At 38.2% G+C, this 26,690-nt stretch overlaps 3 protein-coding genes and 1 long non-coding RNA gene across 4 annotated transcripts in view; 3 read left to right on the top strand and 1 right to left on the bottom strand.

Moving 5' to 3' along the window:
• The window catches only part of col4a6 (collagen, type IV, alpha 6), a 95,235-nt gene extending 93,314 nt beyond the window's left edge, over positions 1 to 1,921 (top strand). The window contains exons 50-52 of the mRNA XM_026331506.1: positions 28 to 199; positions 381 to 495; positions 743 to 1,921. Coding sequence (XP_026187291.1) covers positions 28 to 199; positions 381 to 495; positions 743 to 1,003 — 548 coding nt within the window. The 3' untranslated portion in view covers positions 1,004 to 1,921. The remainder of the gene's footprint in view (positions 1 to 27; positions 200 to 380; positions 496 to 742) is intronic.
• Positions 1,922 to 3,886: 1,965 nt separating this feature from the next.
• Positions 3,887 to 12,262, top strand: LOC113125740 (ankyrin repeat domain-containing protein 46). The gene is made up of 4 exons (XM_026299404.1): positions 3,887 to 4,007; positions 7,393 to 7,735; positions 10,324 to 10,482; positions 10,989 to 12,262. The coding sequence occupies exons 2-4, from the start codon at positions 7,425 to 7,427 to the stop codon at positions 11,203 to 11,205; spliced, it is 687 nt and encodes a 228-aa protein (XP_026155189.1). The 5' UTR covers positions 3,887 to 4,007; positions 7,393 to 7,424; the 3' UTR covers positions 11,206 to 12,262.
• Positions 12,263 to 19,380: 7,118 nt separating this feature from the next.
• tmem185 (transmembrane protein 185) lies at positions 19,381 to 24,574 on the top strand. Its single transcript, XM_026298583.2, has 7 exons — positions 19,381 to 19,595; positions 20,102 to 20,278; positions 20,565 to 20,772; positions 21,142 to 21,225; positions 21,412 to 21,588; positions 22,046 to 22,169; positions 22,447 to 24,574. The coding sequence occupies exons 1-7, from the start codon at positions 19,558 to 19,560 to the stop codon at positions 22,695 to 22,697; spliced, it is 1,059 nt and encodes a 352-aa protein (XP_026154368.1). The 5' UTR covers positions 19,381 to 19,557; the 3' UTR covers positions 22,698 to 24,574.
• LOC113125242 (uncharacterized) lies at positions 22,007 to 26,317 on the bottom strand. Its single transcript, XR_003295132.1, has 5 exons — positions 26,202 to 26,317; positions 25,589 to 25,668; positions 24,738 to 24,785; positions 24,034 to 24,129; positions 22,007 to 22,143 (listed from the first exon to the last, which is right to left on the bottom strand). It is a non-coding gene; the product is annotated as an uncharacterized LOC113125242 (long non-coding RNA).
• Between the last annotated feature and the right edge of the window lie 373 nt (positions 26,318 to 26,690).

The raw sequence follows: 26,690 nt of genomic DNA, 5'->3' as shown, positions 1-26,690 counted from the left end.
TTTCTCTCTCTCTCTTTGTGTCTCCAGGTCAGCCAGGGTCATGCCTCCCCAGGTTCAGCACCATCCCCTTCCTTTACTGCTCCCCCAACGAAATCTGCTACTACGCCAGCCGCAACGACAAATCCTACTGGCTGTCCACCACCGCGCCCATACCCATGATGCCTGTAGCCGAGGAGCAGATAAAACCTTACATCAGCAGGTACTGTATGCGTGTTGGCTCATCACACTGTGAAGTCTGGGGTTCGGTTTTAGAACTTCACGTTTGTGGGTTTGCAAACACTAAATATTAATTGAAAAGTCTGTAATTTTTGTCATTATTTGTAAAAAAAAAAAAAAAAAAAAAAACGTTTTTAGAAGTGTATCACTGCTATACGTTCTAGGTGTTCAGTGTGTGAGGTTCCATCTCAGGCTGTGGCGGTCCACAGTCAGGACCAGTCCATACCAAAATGCCCAAACGGCTGGAGGAGTCTCTGGATAGGATACTCCTTCCTTATGGTAGGTCACAAACATCTGCATTTAAATACTCTTTCCTAGAGATTGGGCCAACAAACCAGTGCATATTTAACTTGTACTGGTGAAATATTTGAAATGCATTGTTTAGTCTATAACAACACATCCTAAGAAATTCAGAATTTATTATTGTGGTCCAAAAACCTGAATATATTCACCTAACTATAATACAAAACAGAGAAAAGAAGCAAGTTATTAAGTTACAGTTTTCAACTGTATATCATCTGACTAGCACACAGCGGCTGGCGCTGAAGGCGGCGGCCAGTCCCTTGTGTCTCCCGGCTCCTGTTTGGAGGATTTCCGGGCAACACCGTTTATCGAGTGCAACGGGGCCAAGGGTACCTGTCACTACTTCGCCAATAAATACAGCTTCTGGCTCACCACGGTGGATCCCAACAGGGAGTTTTTCTATTCTCCTGAGGCGGAGACCCTGAAGGGAGGCCAGGAGCGCTCCAAAGTCAGCCGCTGCCAAGTCTGCAGCAAGATCTTGTAGTTGGAGGTGAAGGATGAGGGGAAACATCAGGAGGTGATATACTAACACTTCAAGGTAAAAAACAGATGACGATGATGGAGGATGAGATTATTTTTTAAAAATCTATAAAAACAAGAACATGTGACTGACTGAATAGCTTTTTAAAAAAGAGGAGGTAGAGGGAAGAAATACAAAGAGAAGGGTTCCTGTGTGATTGCTCTTCTCTAGATTATCACTGACAATGGTGCTATTGTTTATGTTCTTTGTGTTCTTTTTGTGTCTATTTTCTCATTAACTTTTTGGCGTGAATCATCCTCGGCTACCTCGGGCAGTGCTACATCTTTGGATAGCTCTGTGCCGCTTGCACATCCAGGTGGACTTCTGCTTCAGATAAGCCGGTTCAGACTATGAAGTTAAATATTGTTGGTTGGTTGGTACAAAAATGTTGATTGAATCTAAGATTTTAACTTTGGTCTTTCACATTCTTCTCTGAACTGATCTATCTGAAGTAGATGGTGACCTCACCAGATCTTGGTTCAGTCGCATCAATATAAGAAACAATGAAACGGGCCCCATTAAACTTAAACTACAGTGACTGTATCTGCAGTGGTCCCAAATTGTAAATTAAAGGGTGTGCCCATGGCCAGTTGCTCTGTAAAAACTGTACTGATAAGTTTGCATGAATAGCTTCAGTGTACTGGTTGTCACACATTTCACTATAGGTATGAAAATCTAATTGCTGAATCCTCCCTGAGGTGAAGAAAAGCACTACAGTGAACATTTACTGCATTTCATCATGTTGTTTTTGAAAGCAGCATTAGTCGTGAAAAGGAACTGTTTATAACAAAACTCTGAGAACGTCTGAGATGTATTCAGATGCCAAAGTGCAAACACCTCAGTATTTGACTATTGACTCCACTGTTCCAGAGCGTTTATGGGTATACTTTTGAAAAAGCTCAGCAACCATAAGATTTATACATGCATTTAGTCTTTGTGCAAAACCATGCACAACAAGCAGTCCAGTCCTTTGCTTTACCTGGATATGCATTTTCCATAATGCTTCTGATCATTTTACAGGGAAACTCTTTAGAGCTATAATACCCCCACAGTCAACTTGATATTTCTAAAGGCATCATTTAACAATATGTTCTTATTAACTGCATGTAATAAAAACAACAATCAAGTGTCATTCATGACTTCAATGAAGACACCCATTCATATATATTGCACTGATATATAAACTCTTATGAGTTACAGCAACCAGCAAGTTAAGTAAAGACACATATTTCCTCTACATCTCTACTTGTACAAGCTTTATTATGACATTATGACCAAACTAGTGTTCTTTTTTAAAATCACATTAAAACCTTCATTCACTCTGAATTTGCAACATGTTCTCTGATAGATTGTTAATTATTATTGTACATAGTGCTCACTCTTTTGCCACCAAAGTATATTAGAGAAAAGTCTATAATGTTTTTAGCTTCTTCTTTCTTTTTTAAGTTTCTGTCTGAGTCCTTTCATTGTCCTTGGATAAGAGTGCCTTTAAATGTAGATTTTTCAGACTGTTAAATATTGACTGACGAAAGTATACAAAGAAACAGAAGATCAGGTTTAATTGTTTTTTTTTTTTTACAATGTAAATTTAAGTTCTGAACTGGGTGAAAATTGATAATCAGTCCTTTCTCCTTTGATATTCTCCTTGGACAGTGAAAGCTCAAAGTTCTTTGGTGACTTTTAACCACTATGACCACTGTGTTTAGCACATAGCTCTGTCTCTCTGGAGGTAACCCTGGTGTCATTGCTGTGTCACATTGTACTTCTATTTTTGTTTTATTTTCTTCTTCTTTTTTGTCTGCCTTTGTTGATTTGTAATCTAAATTGTAATTATTTTCCTTACGTTGTGATAATATCCCCTGGTATTATTTACTGAGCTGGAAAGGAATGGTAAGATAATGATGTGTACATTAAATATTATGGAGAAAAAAATTTTTACATGGAAGTATATTCACCAGTTATGATTTTTAACAGGACATAACTATTTTATTGTCTGTGTGGACCGTACCCCATTGTTCACAACCAAGTATTATACAGTAACATAAGTGACAGGAAAGAAACTGTTTTTCCTCAAAGAGGATTTGCAACAAATAATGGTAATAACATGTCTGTTACCGTGTATTTTTCTGTGCTCACACTTTAAAATAAATTTTCAAAACTAACCGAGAAATTAGGAATTACAGTTTCTAAGACTCAGCTCTGTATGTGTCCTTTACAACTGATCCGGTAAAATCAGTAGCGTGTGTTCCTAATATTTTTACATGTGACCTCCAACATACAATACAGTATGTTTTGTTCTGCTGTACTTAGTATAAAGTCAATGAATACTCAATGAATAAAGACAAAAAAATATATTGAGTTAGTAAGTTAGAGATTTTGACTTTTTTGTAAAAAGTACGGAATTGTCTGGAATACTTAATGGAATACATAATCATGGCACAATAATAGCCAGTAGTAATAAAATATTCTACACCTTTTTATTTACTATTTTTCAATTATATTGACTTGACTTGACTTTATATTGACTTGAATTTTCTACTGGGTGGAGCTTTTCTAATCAGAGAAACGGAGTGATGCAGTAAATAATTTGGGTGTAATAATTAAAAAAATGTAAATATTGTGTTCAGGAAGAGTCATTAGAGCACACCATAATAGGCATACAATGTCAGAAATATGAAGGCCAAAGAAAAAAACCTAATTCAAAGAAGAAATCGTTCATAACAGATATTTTGAGGGAAAACTCCAAAAAGTGTGTTAACCAGTTTTTGAATTGAAGACAAAAGAATTATCCACACTCCGGTCCAGTAGGGGGCACTGCAACACCTGGACGTTTGTTTACCACCGACCATTAAGCAAAGAAGAAGAACAGCGGAAAAAGCAGACAGACATATCACAAAAACAACAGCAGCAGCACTGTTGTGGAAAGCGACGTGTATTTTTTTTCGTCTGCTTTGGGACACATTAACAGGTGGGTAATATAATTGTCTAAGTCAAGAGATATTTTATGCGCACCTTCCTGCGGTTGTTAAATCACACGCTAATCTGCAGGACGCTTGTGGCTAGCATTAGCATTAGCTGCGCTAGCTTCTTAGGTGCTAGAATCAGTAGCAAGTTAGCGTTGTGTGTGTTGTGTCGACTCCAGGCTGTAGCTTCATGTTTTAACAGGTGAAGTTTGCTGTGAGAAATGTCATACAGGCTAATTATCACGTTAGAGACAATGGTTTGGGAAATTCACAGGCCTTCAGTTTATCCTGTTATAGATTTCAGTGGTCAGCGGGATGCTGATGGATAAATAAATTATGGTTTTTCGATCTATTCATATGGCCACATAGTTTTACTTGATGCGTTACAGCACATCCACATGACCAGCGACACCCTGTGTTCCTACACACAGAGGCTGGACAGGAACCTCCAAATTTATTTCCCAGGTTAGTTTCACTCAACCCTTGGCTTAATAGGCTCACTAAGTGGGCTAAGCAAATCAGGTGAGAGTCGTTAGACCCACGCCCCTGAGTTGGTTTCACTTCACACCTGGTCTGAATAGGCTTGTTAGGTGACCAAAGGAGTGAGTTCAGGTGAGACTCGTTACGATCTAATGGTGGGCTCTTTCTCAGTTGTCTTCAGAGTCTGTCCTTCCTGAGAAACATTGGATTTGTTCCTTAATTTGCTGGGGCAGCCTAGTATATTGAAGATAAGTGATGGGCAAGTGAAGCCTCATGAAGCACTGAGGCTTTCCTGACAATTGTGCCGAAAAAGATTCAAAGCTTCGAGACTTCAATGACGGTGACATCTGGTGGACAACTGAAGCCATAGCAAACTCTGAAGAGCACGAATGAAGCACTGGCACTGTTTCAATCCCATGATAGCAATAAAAGTTCAGACCTCTTGAAATCAAACTGATCCCAAACTTTAGAACGTCGCTTATTGGTGGGACTCGCCGTGAAACTCGCCAAAATACTCTCACTCTCACTCTCCAAATCCTGAAGCAGAATGATGCATCTTATATAGCTGGTATGGCACCAAACCACTCAAATCTGTCAAACCTGTCAAGCTGTCATTGGCTCAGAATGCAATGAAATGCCATGAGCCAATGACACACACTGAAAGACTATGAGCCAATGAAAAGCTTTGAAACATTTTGAAGCAATGAAGCGCGAAGCGAAACAGTGATGACGTTCATCAGTCACGTGATACTGGTGTTTTGATACAAGCCTCGACACAGTGTTTCGAATCACTCCGCTTCAGGAAGAGTGACACAAGCTCCGAAGCCTCGGTATCATTTGCCCATCACTAATTGAAGATGGATTATGTCTGAGTCCTCCACCCCTGTTGAGAGAGGGTTTCTCCACTTGGACATAGATAGCTTATCTGACTCTTCTTTCAAACCATCTATCTTTCCTGTCCAAAATGTGTACCTCACTGTCTTCAAAAGAGTGTCCTGTTTCCTCTAAATGGAGGTGCACAGCTGACTGTGGTCCTGAGGAGCTGCTCCTCCTGTGCTGGGCCATCCTCCTGTTGAGTGGTTGTTTGGTTTCTCCAATGTAGAGTTCTGAGCATTCTTCCTTACACTGGACAGCATACACCACATTGCTCCTCTTTTGTTTCAGTATCTGGTCTTTAGGGTGACCCAGTCTCTGTCTCAGTGTGTTGGTGGGTTAGAAGTGGACCGGTATGTGATGTTTCCCAAAAATCCGTTTAAGCCTCTCAGAAACCCCTGCTACATATGGAATGACCAGGTTCTTTCTCTGTGGATCTTGAGGCTCAGCTGTGTCTCTTGTTTTTCTGCCCGATGTGGATGTTACCTTGTTGAAAGCCCACTTGGGGTAGCCACAGGTTCTGAGGGCTGTCTTCAAGTGAGTGTCCTCCTTTCTCTTGGCCTCTCCAGAGGTATTGATGTTATTTGCTCCTGATGACTCCCAGTTTGTGTTGCAGTGGGTGATGGGAGTCAAAAAGAAGGTATTGGTCTATGTGAGTGGGTTTCCTGTATACTTCTATCTCTAGGTTCCCATCAGAGCCAATGATGACCTCACAGTCCAAAAAGGCTAGCCTGTTCTCTTTGGTGTCCTCTCTGGTGAATTTGATGTTTGCGTCTACTGCATTGATGTGATCTGTGAAGGCTTGAACTTCCTGTGTTTTGATTTTTACCCAGGTGTCACCCACATATCTGAACCAATGGATTGGTGCTGTTCCTGTGAAGGAGCTGAGAGCTTTCTTTTCTACTTCTTCCATATACAGATTGGCGAGGATGGGTGACACAGGGGAGCCCATGGCGCAACCATGTTTGTCTGTAAAATTCAGCTCTGTATGAGAAGTATGTGGTGTTGATGCAAAGTTCCAACAGCAGGCAGATTTGGTCTGGGTTGAGGCTGCTCCTGGTAGAGGGGGTGCTGTCCTCTTTTAGTCTCCTCCTAACAGATGTTAAAGCATAGGTGGTGGGGATGCTGGTGAAGAGGGATGTAACGTCAAAGGACACCATAGTTTCATCTCTCTCCACTTTCAGATGTCTGACTCTGGAGGCAAATTCCTCTGTGTTCCGGATGTGGTGGTCTGTGTGGCCTACCAGTGGCGCTAAGATGGTGGCAAGATGTTTGGCAATGTTATATGCTGCTGACAATGGGGCTGAGAGGGACTCCTTTGTGTATCTTAGGGAGCCCATACAGGCAGGGTGGTTTCCCCTGGATACAGTCTGTAGTACGTGGTTCTGTCTAAGGTTTTCTTCATTTCCAGTTGTTTTAATCAGTCAATCACTTTTTTCTTGGAGGAAATAAATTTGGAGGTTCCAGTCCAGCCTCTCTGACTGATGAAGCCACTTGGATGGGTGGTGAAACGTTTCAACTTTAAAGAACAGAAAGTCCAGTTGCCATGACTCAACCTCTAGATAATCTTGTTCTAAATCGCTGAGTTAGGTTTATATATTTTGCACCTTGGTCTGAGCTTTTTTTTTTTTTTTTCCTCTGGGTGTTATTGTTATTGGCCAGATAGCAAGTCACCTTGTTTTGACTCTGCTTCATATCAAAATTAGTCCTTAAAAATACTAATGTCCTCATATCGCAGGCTATGTTGCCAGTCACTGATTGATTTTCCTTCCTGCTGATTCTGTTTGTGCAGCTACAGACAATACCAAACATGTTAGTGTGTTTATTGAGCCTGTTCATGATTTCATTATAGCTGCAACAAACAACTATTTTGATTATTTATTAACCTGCCAATTATTTTCTTGGTTAATCAATTACTAAAGTGCTCAACATAATGTCTTCAAATGTCTTGTTTAGTCTCATTTATCAAAAAGTCTCAGACATTCAGTTTTTCAGGTTTACTAATCTTTACTGACAATTCTGCAAACATCTTTGCAGGTACGCTGGAATTTTCTGATACACACTCGGACATGTCCTATGTCTTCATCAACGACTCGTCGCAGACCAACGTGCCTCTGTTGCAGGCCTGCATTGATGGAGACCTGCCCTTCGCCAAAAGGCTACTGGAGACAGGATGCGACCCCAACATCCGTGACAATCGGGGCCGCACTGGCTTGCACCTAGCAGCCGCCCGAGGGAACGTGGACATATGCCGCCTCCTACACAAATTCGGGGCTGATCTGTTGGCAACGGATTATCAAGGAAATACTGCACTGCATCTGTGTGGGCATGTGGATACTATACAGTTCCTGGTGTCCAACGGGCTGAAGATTGATATCTGGTATGAACTTTCATGTTTTGCAGCTGATGGTGATAGGAAAGCAAAATCTGAAGATCCTGTATTTATACAGCTAGGTATACTTATGAGCTACACTTACAGTGGGTACGGAAAGTATTCAGACCCCTTTAAATTTTTCACTCTTTGTGTCATTGCAGCCATTTGCCAAAATCAAAAAAGTTCATTTTATTTCTCATTAATGTACACTCAGCACCCCATCTTGACAGAAAAAAACAGAAATGTAGAAATTTTTGCAAATTTATTACAAAAGAAAAACTGAAATATCACATGGTCATAAGTATTCAGACCCTGTGCTCAGTATTGAGTAGAAGCACCCTTTTGAGCTAGTACAGCCATGAGTCTTCTTGGGAATGATGCAACAAGTTTTTCACACCTGGATTTGGGGATCCTCTGCCATTCTTCCTTGCAGATCCTCTCCAGTTCTGTCAGGTTGGATGGTGAACGTTGGTGGACAGCCATTTTCAGGTCTCTCCAGAGATGCTCAATTGGGTTTAGGTCAGGGCTCTGGCTGGGCCAGTCAAGAACGGTCACAGAGTTGTTCCGAAGCCACTCCTTTGTTATTTTAGCTGTGTGCTTAGGGTCATTGTCCTGTTGAAAGGTGAACCTTCGGCCCAGTCTGAGGTCCTGAGCACTCTGGAAGAGGTTTTCTTCCAGGATATCTCTGTATTTGGCCGCATTCATCTTTCCTTCAATTGCAACCAGTCGTCCTGTCCCTGCAGCTGAAAAACACCCCACAACATGATGCTCCCACCACCATGTTTCACTGTAGGGATTGTATTGGGCAGGTGATGAGCAGTGCCTGGTTTTCTCCACACACACCGCTTAGAGTTAACGCCAAAAAGTTCAATCTTGGTCTCATCAGACCAGAGAATCTTATTTCTCATAGTCTGGGAGTCCTTCATGTGTTTTTTGGCAAACTCTATGCAGGCTTTCATGTGTCTTGCACTGAGGAGAGGCTTCCGTCGGGCCACTCTGCCATAAAGCCCCGACTGGTGGAGGGCTGCAGTGATAGTTGACTTTGTGGAACTTTCTCCCATCTCCCTACTGCATCTCTGGAGCTCAGCCACAGTGATCTTTGGGTTCTTCTTTACCTCTCTCACCAAGGCTCCTCTCCCACGATTGCTCAGTTTGGCTGGACGGCCAGGTCTAGGAAGAGTTCTGGTCGTCCCAAACTTTTTCCATTTGAGGATTATGGAGGCCACTGTGCTTTTAGGAACCTTGAGTGCTGCAGAAATTCTTTTGTAACCTTGGCCAGATCTGTGCCTTGCCACAATTCTGTCTCTGAGCTCCTTGGGCAGTTCCTTCGACCTCATGATTCTCATTTGCTCTGACATGCACTGTGAGCTGTAAGGTCTTATATAGACAGGTGTGTGCCTTTCCTAATCAAGTCCAATCAGTTTAATTAAACACAGCTGGACTCCAATGAAGGAGCAGAACCATCTCAAGGAGGATCAGAAGAAATGGACAGCATGTGAGTTAAATATGAGTGTCACTGCAAAGGGTCTGAATACTTATGACCATGTGATATTTCAGTTTTTCTTTTTTAATAAATTTGCAAAAATTTCTACATTTCTGGTTTTTTCTGTCTAGATGGGGTGCTGAGTGTACATTAATGAGAAATAAAATGAACTTTTTTGATTTTGGCAAATGGCTGCAATGACACAAAGAGTGAAAAATTTAAAGGGGTCTGAATACTTTCCGTACCCACTGTATTTTGTCTGAAAGAGATACCAAAAAGATTCAAAACTAAACTTCTTTGACTTCTAAATAGTATCAGATTTTGTTTTGATATTTTTACTTTACTTTACTTACTATTTTTACTTACTATGTTGATGTGTTTACTTGTTGTCTTTGACTAATAGTTAAATTTGTTTGATGATCTGAAACATTAAAGTGTGACAAACATGCAACAAAATAAGAAATCAGGAAGGGGGCCAACACTTTTTCACACCACTGTATATCAAGCATTGCTGTAGCTCTGATACAGTCTATATACAATATTTTCTTTGATGCCACTTCACTAGGTGAAGTTGTTCACAGATAAAATTGGAGTTGGAGGTTTTGGATTTATTTAGTTTATGGCTTGTCTTGTGATAGGAATATGAATAAGCAATAAAACTAATGATACTACATTTTTAAATAGCCAACTGCTTTACCCTTATGCAGTCACCTAAGTATAATGTAAATATGTCACACAAGAAAATTGTGCATTCATTTTTTTCTTGAAGAGGATTAGACAATTCACAATGTTCACAATGACATGCATTCTTTTTCAGTGGAGGCACGATCAGTATATTCTTATGCATTATGGGTCATTTGAGGCCTTTATATTGATAATTGTTTATAATTATTTATAGAGTGTCTTTTAGAGTTTAACCCTGAAATTGTAGCCCAGGTTTCTGAAGAATCATGTAGGTGCTTTGCTGCCACAGAGAAAATACATTTATGATGAGTGAAAACAAGTTCATAAGCAGAAAAGAGGGGATCCCATAGTCAGACCAGTATGGTTACTATTATTTACTTTACCTTGACTCTGTAGTTTAACAGTGCTATTTTGTCCTTTATTTTAGTAACCACAATGGATCAACCCCACTGGTGTTGGCGAAAAGACGTGGTGTCAACAAAGACGCCATTCGTCTGCTGGAGGGACTGGAGGAGCAGGAGGTCAAAGGCTTTAACAGAGGACCTCACTCTAAACTGGAGACCATGCAGATGGCTGATAGTGAAAGGTAAGCAAGGGTGACAGACTGTGGAGGTGGTTGGTAAGAGGAGGGAGGGCTAAGAAAAGTCAGGACTGAAAAGAGTGGTAAACAGAGTAGACAGATGAATGGAGAGTGAGGCAGATAATGTGTCATTCTGTGTGACATGAGGTTCAGTAGGAAGATGTTGAGTTAGGTATCTGCCCTTTGTTTGATTTGTCTGAGGACAGTGATGAGGCATGCACCCTCTCTTGCTGTGTCAGAATTTATAGCTACATGTCCTAAAATCTGAATGTCAAACAAAGAAATAAAATTAAATTGTTAGGAAATTAAAATTCCCCCAAAACACTAACCCCTGTTTCCTGTGTCTCCTGTCGAACTACCCCAAAGCTCTCCAAACGTTCTCCACTCTGACTGCAGCCTCAGTGGCCTCAAAATGAATACATGAAATAGAGTGGTTATATTTATTTCACTTTTTTCAGTTTTCCATCTAAAGTCACTAGCTTAGTTGGTACTTTTTCCTCTGTGTGTACCAGTGCGATGGAGAGCCACTCCTTACTCAACCCCAACCTGCAGAACAGTGAGGGTGTCCTGTCCAGCTTCAGGACCACCTGGCAGGAGTTTGTGGAGGACCTGGGCTTCTGGAGGGTCCTGCTGCTGCTGGTGGTCATTGCCCTCCTCTCTTTAGGCATCGCCTACTACGTCAGCGGGGTCCTGCCTTTCTCCACCAGTCAGCTGGAGCTGGTGCATTGAGGCAGGGCAGGGATGAGGGTGATGAAGAAGTGTGGGCTAGGGAGGTAGTAACCAAGTGAAGTTCTGCTCTTGACTGTGTTTATACAGAACAGGAATTCAGATTTGTGTTTATTTACAGTCCAATATGTATTTCTGAAAAGCAGGGATCAAACAACTAATCTCCCATTCTCAATTTTAAAACCACTTAAAACACAACTAGCAAGTTGGAGATGAATGAAATGTGTCTTCCCCTGATTCACTCACTCATATTACAAACATATGTTGATGTTTCAATATTATGTAAAATATCCCCTTCAAACTGAGATCAAAATTCAAGCTGCTTTAGAAAAATACAATGACTGAAAATGGAGTAAAGTGACATTTGTAATGCAGTTACCCAATCACAATTCCTTGTATAACGTCCATTCACCCATACGGTATGCTCTGTTACAAGCTGTATATTGCTGTTTTCTATCTTTTATTTCCATAGTTTTCTCTGTTGTCCAATCTCATTTGTGTTATTTATCAAATATATTTTGTATTATTTTCTGTATGTTCTGTTAAAATCTTGCAGCCTTGCTGTCACTAAGCTGTTTTGTTTAGAAAAACCTGCATTTGGCATTTGTCATTTATCAGTGAATGAATATCCTACCCTAACTAGAAACGGTTTTGCTGTGGTCACTGAGAGTTGATTGACTAATATTGTGCAGGAATGTTGCATCGTCAGCTTGCATTCAGATGAGAAAAGCTCCTGTGACTGTGCCTTTTGAGAGAAAGCTTAATATTTCATCTCATAATGACATTCCTGCCGGAAGCACGCAGCTTTGTTACTTTCAAATCTACCATGTTGTTGTAAACATCATATATAGGCACAGCGCTTATAAACTGTAGGATTATGGCAGCAGATTAATGATTGTTCCTTGTTTTACTGTATGTTGATTTTTATCTTAACATCCTTGTAAACAATGTAGATTTTATTTGTTGTAGTTTTGCCACCATTGATCTTTTCTGTGTAACGACACATTTGAAGTAAATCCTAATGTGGAAATAAAATTGTGTATTGATGGATGTAATCTCACTAAGGACTATTACTTTCAACAGAGTAAACTGTCACTTTTTCACTTTAACCATCATAGATTTTTTTCCTGCAGGTCAACAATAGTTGTAGTCTTTGTCTCAGGGATTTACAGAGATGGAAGAACCCCAGAGAAATGCTGCACTTAGACAACTGAGTTACACTGTTAAGGAAAAGACGAATATGATACTTTAAACTTTGTGTATTTATTTATTTATTTCAGTTAGATTTTAATCTGTCCTCTCCAATGCCTCCTTTGTCCTGTGGATGTCAACCATTGTTGTTTCTGCTCCTCATCAGTTTCCAGCCACCAAAAAAGGTTAAATGAACAACAATCACAGCTGGCATTAAGACCACGGTCCTGGTCCATGTCCTGTTAGGGCACTGAGAATGATACAAAAGCAGCAACAAGAAACAGAATTTAGATGTTAGTCATAAATAGACCACCCAATGGACACAGCAGGGGTCAGAAGGTATGAGAGCACCTATATCCAACTGTAATAATCCTGTGTATATGCAGTTCCTATGTATTGACACATTTGGTTTTCTCAGCTTGGCCTTACTGGTTGACATCTGATATTTAATCTGTTGACAGTCCACCTGCTCCCCCTTCCTTCCCTGAGGAACTTAGTGTGAGATGATGGAAAGCTCCGGACCCTAATGGGCCTTATGGTGAGATGTTGCTGGTACAGTATTTTAGCTGTATTTATAGTATATTTAGCTGTTTATGCAAAATAAATATTACATTAAAAATGAACATAATAGGTCTGTGTGACAGCGCGTATAACGTTAGTTACTGACCACGGGAGCTTTAAAACAGCAAAATGAGTTGTAGTGTAGAGTCTGGTTCTTCTTCTGGTGGACCCTGGAACAGTAAACAGGGGGAACCCAGTGAATCCACTGACGAGACCATACAATTAATTAACGAGCACCTTCGTGAGGCCCATATCGGAATGAAGAAGCTTCAGGAACGGCTTCAGGGGCCCCGGTGCTCGGAGGAAACATATGCCGAAATGAAGGCACTAGAGGCGGCTGCAAGAGCAGAACATAGGGCTCTTAGAAATACACTGGGGCAGCTTAGTGAGGACGTTAAAAATTACACAGCTTTCGACGCCAGGTGTAAAGACGAGAAAAAAGCTGGTGGCAAGCTGAATTTCCGAAACAGTTTGCTGCGGGTAAAGATTCAAGCTCTTAAGGATAAAGAGACAGCCATGCAGGAGCTGAACTCTAAACGAGAACTCATGACAGAGGAAAATAAGGTGCTGCAGGAACAATTTGATGAGCTGAGGGAAAGAGTCTCTGATGATTTGGAGGGAAAGTTCGTTACGGTGTTCAGGGAAACAGAGAGATTAAGCCAAGAGAACAGAGACATGAAGGAGCAGGTCAGACTGCTCTGGAACAGGTATGAACACAACATAGCTTTGTGCGACAGGTACTGGGCCACAAACAGACAGAAAGAGGCGCTCAGCCAGGAGAATGACGAGCTGCAGCAGGAAATTCAGCGAATGGGCCAAAAAATTCTTGGTTGTACCAACAGCTTCCATTTAGGTATTATGGAGTATATGTATGCTGGAGTATAAGTATAATATGGTAAAAATTATGCCTTGGTATAGTATGTGGTGAAAATGTTGCCTTAATATATAGTAGGCCTATGTGGTGAAAATGATGCTTTAGTAAAATTTGTGGTGAAAATTATGCCTTAGTATAGTATGTGGTGAAAATGTTGCCTTAGTATATTATTTGGTGAAAATGCCTTAGTAAAATTTGTGGTGAAAATTATGCCTTAATATAGTATGTGGTGAAAATTATGCTGTCGTATAGTACGTGGTAAGAATTTTGCCTTTGTATAATATGTGTTGAAAATTATGCCTTAGTGTAGTATATGTTGAAAATTATGCGTTAGTATAGTATGTGGTGAAAATTATGCCTTAGTATAGTATATGTTGAAAATTATGCCTTAGAATAGTCTGTGGTGAAAATTTTGCCTTAGTATAGTGCCTGGTGAAAATGATGCTTTAGTAAAATTTGTGGTGAAAATTTTGTCTTTGTATAGTCTGTGGTGAAAATTATGCTGTCGTATAGTACGTGGTAAAAATTTTGCCTTAGTATAGTATGTGGTGAAAATGTTGCCTTTGTATAGTATGTGGTGAAAATTATACCTTAGTACAATTTGTGGTGAAAATTATGCCTTAGTATCGTATGTGTTGAAAATGTTGCCTTAGTATAGTATGTGGTGAAAATGTTGCCTTTGTGTAGTAAGTGGTGAAAATTATACCTTAGTACAATTTGTGGTGAAAATTATGCCTTAGTATAGTATGTGGTGAAAATGTTGCCTTTGTATTCTGTGTGGTGAAAAGGATGCTGTAGTATAGTATGTGGTGAAAATGTTGCGTTTGTATACTATGTGGTGAAAATTATACCTTAGTAAAATGTGTGGTGAGAATTTTGCCTTAGTATAGTATGTGGTGAAAAGGATGCCTTTGCATAGTATGTGGTGAAAATTATGCCTTAGTATAGTATTTGGTGAAAATTATACCTTTGTAGTATGTGGTGAAAATTATACCTTAGTAAAATTTGTGGTGAAAATTATGCCTTAGTATAGTATGTTGTGAAAATGTTGTCTTTGTATAGTATGTGGTGAAAATTATACCTTAGTAAAATTTGTGGTGAAAATTATCCTGTAGTATATAGTATGTGGTGAAAATTTTGCCTTAGTATAGTATGTGGTGAAAATTATACCTTTGTAGTATGTGGTGAAAATTATACCTTAGTAAAATTTGTGGTGATAATTATGCCTTAGTAAAATGTGTGGTGAAAATTATACCTTAGTACAATTTGTGGTGAAAATTATGATGTCATATAGTACGTGGTAAAAATTTTGCCTTAGTATAGTATTTTGTGAAAATGATGCCTTAGTAAAATTTGTGGTGAAAATTATGCCTTAGTATAGTATGTGTTGAAAATTATGCCTTAGTATAGTATGTTTTGAAAATTATGCCTTAGAATAGTATGTGGTGAAAATGTTGCCTTTGTATAGTATGTGGTGAAAATGTTGCTGTCATAGAGTACGTGGTAAATATTTTGCCTTAGTATAGTATGTTTTGAAAATGTTGCCTTTGTATAGTATGTGGTGAAAATGATGCCTTAGTATAGTATGTGGTGAAAAGGATGCCTTTGCATAGTATGTGGTGAAAATTTTGCCTTAGTATAGTATTTGGTGAAAATTATACCTTTGTAGTATGTGGTGAAAATTATACCTTAGTAAAATTTGTGGTGAAAATTATACCTTAGTAAAATTTGTGGTGAAAATTATGTCTTAGTATAGTATGTGGTGAAAATGTTGCTGCCATAGAGTACGTGGTAAAAAATTTTGCCTTAGTATAGTATGTGTTGAAAATTTTGCCTTTGCATAGTATGTGGTGAAAATTATACCTTAGTAAAATTTGTGGTGATAATTATGCCTTAGTATAGTGCATGGTGAAAATGATGCTTTAGTATAGTATGTCGTGAAAATATTGCCGTTGTATACTATGTGGTGAAAATTATACCTTAGTAAAATTTGTGTTGAAAATTATGACTTAGTATAGAATATGATGAAAATTATACCTTAGTATAGTATGTGGTGAAAATGTTGCCTTTGTATTCTGTGTGGTGAAAATTTTGCTGTAGTATTGTATGTGGTAAAAATTTTGCCTTAGTATAGTATGTGGTGAAAATTATGACTTAATATAGAATATGATGAAAATTATTCCTTAGTATAGTATGTGGTGAAAATGTTGCGTTTGTATACTATGTGGTGAAAATTATACCTTAGTAAAATGTGTGGTGAGAATTATGCCTTAGTATAGTATGTGGTGAAAATTATGACTTAGTATAGAATATGATGAAAATTATACCTTAGTATGTGGTGAAAATGTTGCCTTTGTATAGTATGTGGTGAAAATTATACCTTAGTAAAATTTCTGGTGAAAATTATCCTGTAGTATAGTATGTGGTGAAAATTATGACTTAGTATAGAATATGATGAAAATTATACCTTAGTATGTGGTGAAAAGGATGCCTTTGCATAGTATTTTGTGAAAATGATGCCTTAGTATAGTATGTTGTGAAAATGTTGCCTTTGTATAGTATGTGGTGAAAAGGATGCTGTAGTATAGTATGTGTTGAAAATTATGCCTTAGTATAGTATGTTGTGAAAAGGATGCTGTAGTATAGTATGTGTTGAAAATTATGCCTTAGTATAGTATGTGGTGAAAATTATGCCTTAGTATAGTATGTTTTGAAAATTATGCCTTAGTATAGTATGTGGTGAAAATTATACCTCAGTAAAATTTGTGCTGATAATTATGCCTTAGTAAAATGTGTGGTGAAAATTATACCTTAGTACAATTTGTGGTGAAAATTATGATGTCATATAGTACGTGGTAAAAATTTTGCCTTAGTATAGTATTTTGTGAAAATGATGCCTTAGTAAAATTTGTGGTGAAAATTATGCCTTAGTATAGTATGTGTTGAAAATTATGCCTTAGTATAGTATGTTTTGAAAATTATGCCTTAGAATAGTATGTGGTGAAAATGTTGCCTTTGTATAGTATGTGGTGAAAATGTTGCTGTCATAGAGTACGTGGTAAATATTTTGCCTTAGTATAGTATGTTTTGAAAATGTTGCCTTTGTATAGTATGTGGTGAAAATGATGCCTTAGTATAGTATTTGGTGAAAATTATACCTTTGTAGTATGTGGTGAAAATTATACCTTAGTAAAATTTGTGGTGAAAATTATGCCTTAGTATAGTATGTTTTGAAAATTATGCCTTAGTATAGTATGTGGTGAAAATTATACCTTAGTAAAATTTGTGGTGATAATTATGCCTTAGTATAGTGCATGGTGAAAATTATGACTTAGTATAGAATATGATGAAAATTATACCTTAGTATAGTATGTGGTGAAAATGTTGCGTTTGTATACTATGTGGTGAAAATTATACCTTAGTAAAATGTGTGGTGAAAATTATACCTTAGTACAATTTGTGGTGAAAATTATGATGTCATATAGTACGTGGTAAAAATTTTGCCTTAGTATAGTATTTTGTGAAAATGATGCCTTAGTAAAATTTGTGGTGAAAATTATGCCTTAGTATAGTATGTGTTGAAAATTATGCCTTAGTATAGTATGTTTTGAAAATTATGCCTTAGAATAGTATGTGGTGAAAATGTTGCCTTTGTATAGTATGTGGTGAAAATGTTGCTGTCATAGAGTACGTGGTAAATATTTTGCCTTAGTATAGTATGTTTTGAAAATGTTGCCTTTGTATAGTATGTGGTGAAAATGATGCCTTAGTATAGTATTTGGTGAAAATTATACCTTTGTAGTATGTGGTGAAAATTATACCTTAGTAAAATTTGTGGTGAAAATTATGCCTTAGTATAGTATGTTGTGAAAATGTTGCCTTTGTATAGTATGTGGTGAAAATTATGCCTTAGTATAGTATGTTTTGAAAATTATACCTTAGTACAATTTGTGGTGAAAATTATGATGTCATATAGTACGTGGTAAAAATTTTGCCTTAGTATAGTATTTTGTGAAAATGATGCCTTAGTAAAATTTGTGGTGAAAATTATGCCTTAGTATAGTATGTGTTGAAAATTATGCCTTAGTATAGTATGTTTTGAAAATTATGCCTTAGAATAGTATGTGGTGAAAATGTTGCCTTTGTATAGTATGTGGTGAAAATGTTGCTGTCATAGAGTACGTGGTAAATATTTTGCCTTAGTATAGTATGTTTTGAAAATGTTGCCTTTGTATAGTATGTGGTGAAAATGATGCCTTAGTATAGTATTTGGTGAAAATTATACCTTTGTAGTATGTGGTGAAAATTATACCTTAGTAAAATTTGTGGTGAAAATTATGCCTTAGTATAGTATGTTGTGAAAATGTTGCCTTTGTATAGTATGTGGTGAAAATTATGCCTTAGTATAGTATGTTTTGAAAATTATGCCTTAGTATAGTATGTGGTGAAAATTATACCTTAGTAAAATTTGTGGTGATAATTATGCCTTAGTATAGTGCATGGTGAAAATTATGACTTAGTATAGAATATGATGAAAATTATACCTTAGTATAGTATGTGGTGAAAATGTTGCGTTTGTATACTATGTGGTGAAAATTATACCTTAGTAAAATGTGTGGTGAAAATTATACCTTAGTACAATTTGTGGTGAAAATTATGATGTCATATAGTACGTGGTAAAAATTTTGCCTTAGTATAGTATTTTGTGAAAATGATGCCTTAGTAAAATTTGTGGTGAAAATTATGCCTTAGTATAGTATGTGTTGAAAATTATGCCTTAGTATAGTATGTTTTGAAAATTATGCCTTAGAATAGTATGTGGTGAAAATGTTGCCTTTGTATAGTATGTGGTGAAAATGTTGCTGTCATAGAGTACGTGGTAAATATTTTGCCTTAGTATAGTATGTTTTGAAAATGTTGCCTTTGTATAGTATGTGGTGAAAATGATGCCTTAGTAAAATGTGTGGTGAAAATTATGCCTTAGTATAGTATGTGTTGAAAATTATGCCTTAGTATAGTATGTGGTGAAAATGTTGCCTTTGTATAGTATGTGGTGAAAATTATACCTTAGTACAATTTGTGGTGAAAATTTTGCCTTAGTATAGTATGTGGTGAAAATGTTGCATTTGTATAGTATGTGGTGAAAATTATGCTGTCGTAAAGTACGTGGTGAAAATTTTGCCTCAGAATGAGCTTTATTGCCAAGTGTGTGCACATACACACACACAAGGAATTTGTTTAGGTACGGGGGGGGGGTACTCCAGTGCAAACAGACAAATACAAATGCTACAAAAGATCAAACAGTAAACATAAATGCTACAGAAACAAATGCTACAAAAAAACTAAAGAAAAATGCATTGTATTGTATAGTATTGTATGTGGTGAAAATTGTGCCTTAGTTTCTGGAAAGGAAAGAAAGAAAATACCAGAATATCCCTTTGGGGATGAATAAAGTTGATTTCATTTTATTTTATTAGTCTTTTTATTGCTCAGATCCAGTGTAACTCTCGGAAATGTTCGACTTTCCTCGTGTGGTCACGTGACTTCAGAGGGCCTTTGAGTGAAGAAAAAAAGGAAAACAATCTTACAAATGGCTTCTAATGAAACTGAGCGTAAAAACGTGAACTGCCACGGACATTACTATGTGTAGCATACAGGTTGTAAGCGGTGGCCATTCAACAGCACGGGAGTCACAGGTTTTCTAGCCAACCTCTCAGTAACGTTACACCATGAATCTGAGAGGACTCTTTCAGGACTTCAACCCCAGGTAACGTTAACGTTAGCTAGCCACAACTTAGCACTCTGGCTAACTGTCCATGTTTGACTGGGTAACGCTCCTGTTAAAAACGTGTATTTTATACGAGTGAAATAGGGTACACTTACTAATAGCAGTCTAACAAGTTAAACTATAAGGTGCCTGTAAATACACTAACGTTATTTGTAACTAAATGAAGGTATGTGGCCAAACAAGGCCTGGCTAACATGCTAGCTTAAATAACATTAGGGGTTAGCGTTAGCTCGTCACAGCAAAGTGCTAACTTCACCGGGGTTTAAGCTAACAGTTATTTTTTATTATCGGGTCTTCTGTCGATTTTTTTTCTCGTGTAATCGATTAGAAGTTAGTTGCGCTAATAATTTATAGTAGTTCAGTAATATTAGATGCTACTCTGTCAGACCAGTCTGAGAATAATCTATTGACTTGATTTAGTATTGCTGTTTATTGTGTAATTCATATCTGTCTCATTTATCAGAAATGTTTCTCTCCTGTTGCAGTAAGTTCCTGATCTACTCCTGTCTGCTGCTATTCTCCGTCTTGTTGTCTCTGAGGCTGGATGGAGTCATCCACTGGAGCTACTGGGCTGTATTCACCCCCATATGGCTGTGGAAGCTGCTGGTTATCATTGGGGCCTCTGTGGGCACTGGGGTCTGGGCTCACAACCCTCAGTACAGGTAACGTTTCATCTGGTAAAGCCAGGCCTCCTGTTTTTCAGCTGCAAGCATCCAGCACATAAAACCCTTTACTCACATGAGTATATGTACTGTATAGTCAATGACTGTATATATTATTACAATACCAGTGATTAGGGAAGTATTAACTAGTAAACTTTTAGCACATGTTAACAAGACTAAACTGTAATAGATCCCATTGATATATAGAAATTCTGATTATTATAATCATTATTGTCAATACAGAACATTTGGATCTTGACATCTTGATTTCTGCATACCCTGTTAGAGCTGAAGGGGAAACATGTGTGGAGTTCAAAGCCATGCTGATTGCAGTGGGGCTCCATGTGCTGTTGCTGATGTTTGAGGTGTTAGTGTGTGACCGTGTGGCAAGAGGAAACTACTTCTGGCTTCTCGTCTTCATGCCTCTCTTCTTCGTGTCGCCTGTTTCGGTAGCAGCTTGTGTCTGGGGGTTTAGACACGACCGCTCCCTTGAGGTAAGACATCTAATAAGACAAGTACATTGCAACCAGAGTAGGAAATCAAATCAAACCTAAACCAAAACACTTGTAACTGTCACTATATTGTTGGTTAGGAAATGGTTCAGAAACGAGCACTGTTCATATTAGCACTCTGTACATATGCAGTCCCTGTACAGGTAAACAGTTAATACATGATTATTTTTTGTTTACAAGCATTTTTCTGTGCTGGCAAGGATATTTACTTGGATCACTTGTGTCACTACATTAATAGGCACAACAAACACTGTCTTTTGAGTGAGAAACTAATAATAGCAACTCATTATTATCCTAGATAAGTACAATGTTGAATGCCTGTTCTGACCATCCCTCCCTTTTTCTCCTTAGCTGGAGGTCCTGTGTTCAGTTAATATTCTCCAGTTCATCTTCATCGCTCTGAAGCTGGACAGGATCATTAACTGGCCATGGCTGGTGAGACACTGACACAAAATTGATCAGAAATGAACTACTTACTGTTTTTCATATACTGTAATTTCTCGTGTAATGTATATTCATCATACCTAAACAGTACCTGTTATTCTTCAACCATGTTAAAATCCAAGGTGTTGTTCTTGGGTTCATCTGGTTTGCTGACAACCTTGTTTGTGTGGTCTAAAGGTGGTGTGTGTCCCACTGTGGATCCTGATGTCTTTCCTGTGCCTTGTTGTCCTTTACTACATCATCTGGTCCGTCCTCTTCCTCCGCTCCATCGATATCATCGCCGAGCAACGCCGAACTCACATCACCATGGCAATCAGCTGGATGACCATTGTTGTACCGCTTCTTACCTTTGAAGTAAGTTTCAACTACAAATATTCTTTATTCTCTACTCTGTTGCAATGTTAAAGCTACAACATTAAAACACAAAATTTTATTAAAATCTTTCTCATGAAACTATTGATATCCATGCAAGCCAACTTTGTAGAAAACAATTAGTTTTGGTATATTCTAAAACGCAAACATTTTCTTAAACTTTCAAGATGTTTATTTATTTACTGTTTTCATACAGTCCTTAACACATGAACCTCCTATGAAACAAAACAGGAACAATGTTAAAAACTCCAGGTAATTGTGGGACAAAGTGAAAGCGAACTGTAAAACTGTCAGTAGCTGAAACTGAATATTTTACATATTTTTGCAGCTACAAAATCCTCTTTTGTTTTTGGCATCCTTATAATGAACATAAACCACTCATTCATATAATGCATATGCTTTTCCATTCCCAGCCTTTAACTTGAATGTGTCCCCGTAGATCCTTCTGGTTCACAAGCTGGATGGCCATAACAGCCTGAGTTACGTGTGTGTGTTCGTCCCTCTCTGGCTCTCTCTGCTCACGCTCATGGCCACCACCTTTGGACAGAAGGGAGGAAACCACTGTGAGTATTTAAAGCCAGTAATGTGCTGTACGCTACTGAATGTCTCCGCTTCATGTTTACTGCTATTCTCGTCTGTTAAGTCCAACACTGCTGATACTTAAGAGTACCACTTTCCCTTAGGATGGTGTTTTACAACTGTACATGCTAAGCTACTTCTCAGTACTTCAGCTCACAAGAACCACTCAGTGACCACTTTAAATATGACATCACTAATCTTTGTGCAAAAGAAAGTTTTTGCTGCACTGTTAAGTGTCACTCTGTCCTGATGTTTCTGTAGGGTGGTTTGGCATTCGTAAGGACTTCTGTCACTTCCTGTTGGAGCTCCTCCCCTTCCTGCGAGAGTACGGTAATGTCTCCTATGACCTCCAGCGAAGTGAAGACCCTGAAGCAGCAGAAGATCTGCCTGCCCCTGAGCCACCACCAAAGATTGCCCCCATGTTCCACAAGAAGACTGGCGTGGTGATCACACAGAGTCCTGGGAAGTACTTTGTTCCGCCTCCCAAACTCTGCATCGACATGCCTGATTAACTTTCAGGGCTGAAGTGGCAAAGGGTGATGCACTGATGTTAAATTTGTAAAACCAAAACAGCAGAGGACACTGGTTTTGGTTTTTTATCCTGTCCTGAAGGACATATTCCCCTCACCTGAACTCTGCATTAGCATGGTTGGCTAGGGTGCCACATTAGAGCCAATATGGTGATGGGTTAACTAAGTGCTCCAGCATCCTCACATTGGTTTCACTGGTTATTTTGAACTGAAGACTCACCTGCCCTAACTCTGTCAAAGAGGATGGACTCATGGAGCCAAAAGAGACTGCTTCACTGTTTTGCTTACTGTCCTCATTCTGAATGTGGACATTTTTGGGGAAACTGACCACAGACATGGCTCAGATTTGCTTCTCTTCCAAAAATTTAGTTTGACATGACTCCTTAGACACAAAAGAGCTGAATCTGTGTGAACTTGAATTTTTGACCCTTTAACAGCAGTAGCTCTTTGCTTTAGGTTCAAAGAGTGACTTGTGTCAAAGATTACGCTTGCCTTGCTTTGTCATTGGGACCACTCAACAAAGAATCAGGGGTTCAGTCTACCCCTGTCGTAAAGTACGGGTCAGGTTCAGGATTTTTCAAGCTGACCTTCAAACAATATTGATGTGTCATTATGTACGTAAGAATAGGTCTTAGTCATAACTTTTCCTTCTCTCCACAGCAGCCCTGAGGCTTTTCACCCAGTACACAACAGCGCAGTAAAAAAAAAAAAAAAAAAAACTTTACTAAAGTTTGCAACACGTTTTGCACAAGAACACGAAATGTGTATTCGGTCCTAATTTTTTACAACACAGTCTAGCTCCAAGTTAAATGCCTCCAGGTCACTGTGGAGTTGGAAAAGGGCTATTCTTAATTACATAATGACACACCACTATTGTTTTAAGATAATTTGAAATATCCCAAACCTAACCTGAAAGGATAGGTTCTCATTTTTTCAGGTCTGTCTTCAAACAGCACTCACATGCCCATAACTGCATTGAAAATGTTCCTGGTCCCTGAACAATCCTGCTATTCATACTGGCTGTGAAGTGATATCCTTCTAGAGCAGTTTCAAAATCTGTATTCTGTTCTGCCAGACACACTGAAAAGTTTAGGTGGAAATCATATCAGGCCTGGCAAAACATTAGAACAGAGTTTTGCACAGAATAAGGATAGGATTTTGTTCCCAGTCTCTGACATTTGCATTGCGCTAAGAAAGGATCACTTACCCTAACAGCCAATATGAGCAATGTAAGTGGCATGGCGTGTTTTCATGGGACAGACGTGGAAAAAAAATAGGAGGCATAAAAGATAGCAGTGGAAATAGCACTTTGTCTGACCTGTCAGATTCCAGACCTGTATTCCTGTTGTGTGTTTTTGTTGTTTTCAGGTTAGGGACCACAGTTGAGATGGCAGGGTTGAAGGTGAAGACAGACCTGGGGAAAAAGAGAATTTGCAAACCATAATTTTTCCAATTGTAATTTAACATAGAGTACCATCTGTGCAAATATCCAACAGTCAAATCAAGACAGTGGTAAACAAGTTGGTAACTACAGAACAAGATTCTTGATTTTGTCAAAACTTTACAGTATTCCCTCATATGTCTCAAATCCTTTGTGATGTTTTTGGTTTAGTTTTGAAAGAAGAAAAATTTGATAATCCTAAATCCATGTCTGACTGAGTAGAGTTAAACTCCTGAGATTCCCTATAGCGTGTGCACACATTGCCAGATTTCCTCAATTCATTTTCACACTGAAGAGCAAACGCTGTCATCACCATCTGTTATTTTGACAACCTGGTTGATTGTGTGTACAGCATCTTGTGTGTACATTTTTCTATATATTGTCTTTTCCCCATTAAATGAATCTGATTCATCCATTACTTTTTGATTTCTCCCTGTATGATAGTTGAATGTTGGAGCTAAATTCTATGGAAAAAGTGGCATTCACTAATGTAGGCCCTAACGGGTTTTCTCTTTAGACTGCATAAGAATACTGATATGATGTCAAATCACCAGTGTTTGGCCACAAATGAGAATACTCACAGTGACTGCTGGCTTTCCTGTGCAGGATTACAATCCTCATTTCAGCTTCTGCAAATAAGAATAAACAGAAAAACACAAAAAATAAACTGAATTACACTTGTTTACTGAAACTAACTGGTCAGGCTAAATCCTTGATTTAGTCAGCTACAAAAACTTTATGGTGGCTTCAAGAGGTGTTCAATAAAAGATAAACAGCCCCTAATTCAAAGCACGTAGAGATTTACCTTTGTAAAAATGAAATCTATAACAGAGTATGTGCAAAGTGTGCAAAAAGTGAAGGGGTGTAGATATTTTCTGCAGTCACAGTACATAGTGAATATTGTGCTTGCAAGTTTTATCTAATTAATTACAAATCATTTAACATCTTTGCTGACCTTTTTCAAAAGCAAGTTTTACATTTTTGAGTCTATTTTTTATATTGTTTAATGCAGCCATTTATTTCAAGAATTAAATAATCAAGTCCTGAAACTTGTTTGAATTAAACAAAGCCTACATTAAATAACTCAGTGTCTCTATCATTGTGATCTGGCACCTTAAACATAACTTCACTTAAAGTCTGTCACATGGATGTGACAATCTACACTTATGGATGCCTGAAATAGCAGAAAGACACCTTCACATAAAAAATAACTGCTTAGCTAAGGTGGTTAAATGCACATAATTTATAGAAAACATGCTAAGGTACAGTATGGTCCTTTAAAGACTTTTTTTTGCTAAAAGTTAACATGTAAGCATCAAATAGGTAAAACTATAACAGTACAGTACAGCTGATAAACGGCTCTAATCATTTACTTTTGCCAGAACAACATTATTCTATTCATTGAGTTTGGACATGATCTTTAGCCACATACCTTAAAAGACAGTCCCAGATCAGAGAAGGGGAAATTTCACTGAAGCATCCAGGTTCAGCTTAGGTGACCTCGGTCTGTTGCTGGGGGAGTATCACACAAAAAAATGAGCATATTTAGTGCTTCAGAACAGAGCTCACCTATTGGTGACGAAGTGTTAAAAGTGGCTCTTTAGCGACATCTAGTGGCAGCCTTAGGGAACTGCAACAATAGCTAGAAATAAATAGACTAATAATTTAATAAAATATCATTATTATAAGCCAAAGGTTTACCACAGTATCTACATACTGTCTGTATCTGTATCTGGCACCCCATCTGAGATTTGTCTCGACTGAAGGCAAGAAACGACGGAAGAACAAATGATGTAGAGGCACATTGGCACGTACACCAAGACGTGTAACATTACAGGTATTAAAACTAGCATCAGAAAAGCTCTCTGTATTGATTCACTTGCTAATACGCACAGCTTAGATCCCAAACAGTTAGCAAAACAGTTAATAACCATAAACCTTTTTTTGGCTCGTCTCTATGTCCACTCAAAGGCTAAACAACGTGCTATCAGACATGGTTACTATATTAATGTTTGTAGAACTACACAATGTCGTATAAAGTTTACCTCAAACCAAGTTGACTTTTTTTCTTCCAGATTGCGTCTTAGCTCGTCTCGCTAACAGATAGCTTCCCCTTTGCCGTCTTCTTCGTTTTAGTTTTCCGGTGCTCCAGTGCATCGCTCACTGTGAGTGCTGCCCCCTGCCGACCGACTGTAATAATACACAGGACTATAATGGTACATGTCAAATAGCACGTCGCTTAAACATTTCATTGAACCCCACTATTCCCTGTAACAGGAATTAAAAAGCTTTAATCAGAAATCAAAGTTCCAGATTTGTTAAAATACAATTTGTACTTTTAAGAATATTATTGTGGATGTGGTTAATACCCAGACTAGGAAAAGTCTGTTATAGATATCTAAAATGCTGCAGAGGGAAGCATTCTCTCCATTTCTTTTAGGCCATTGCTGGAGAATGTTTGTGTTCTAATTAGGATGACTGATTTTATTTTCTCAAATACTTCATACTACTTGTTATGGGGTCTAAAAATAATC

This window comes from Mastacembelus armatus, chromosome 18, assembly GCF_900324485.2.
Source record: "Mastacembelus armatus chromosome 18, fMasArm1.2, whole genome shotgun sequence".
Taxonomy (NCBI): domain Eukaryota; kingdom Metazoa; phylum Chordata; class Actinopteri; order Synbranchiformes; family Mastacembelidae; genus Mastacembelus; species Mastacembelus armatus.
The sequence above is the reverse complement of the archived record's forward strand: the minus strand, read 5'-3'. Positions and strand labels throughout refer to the sequence as shown.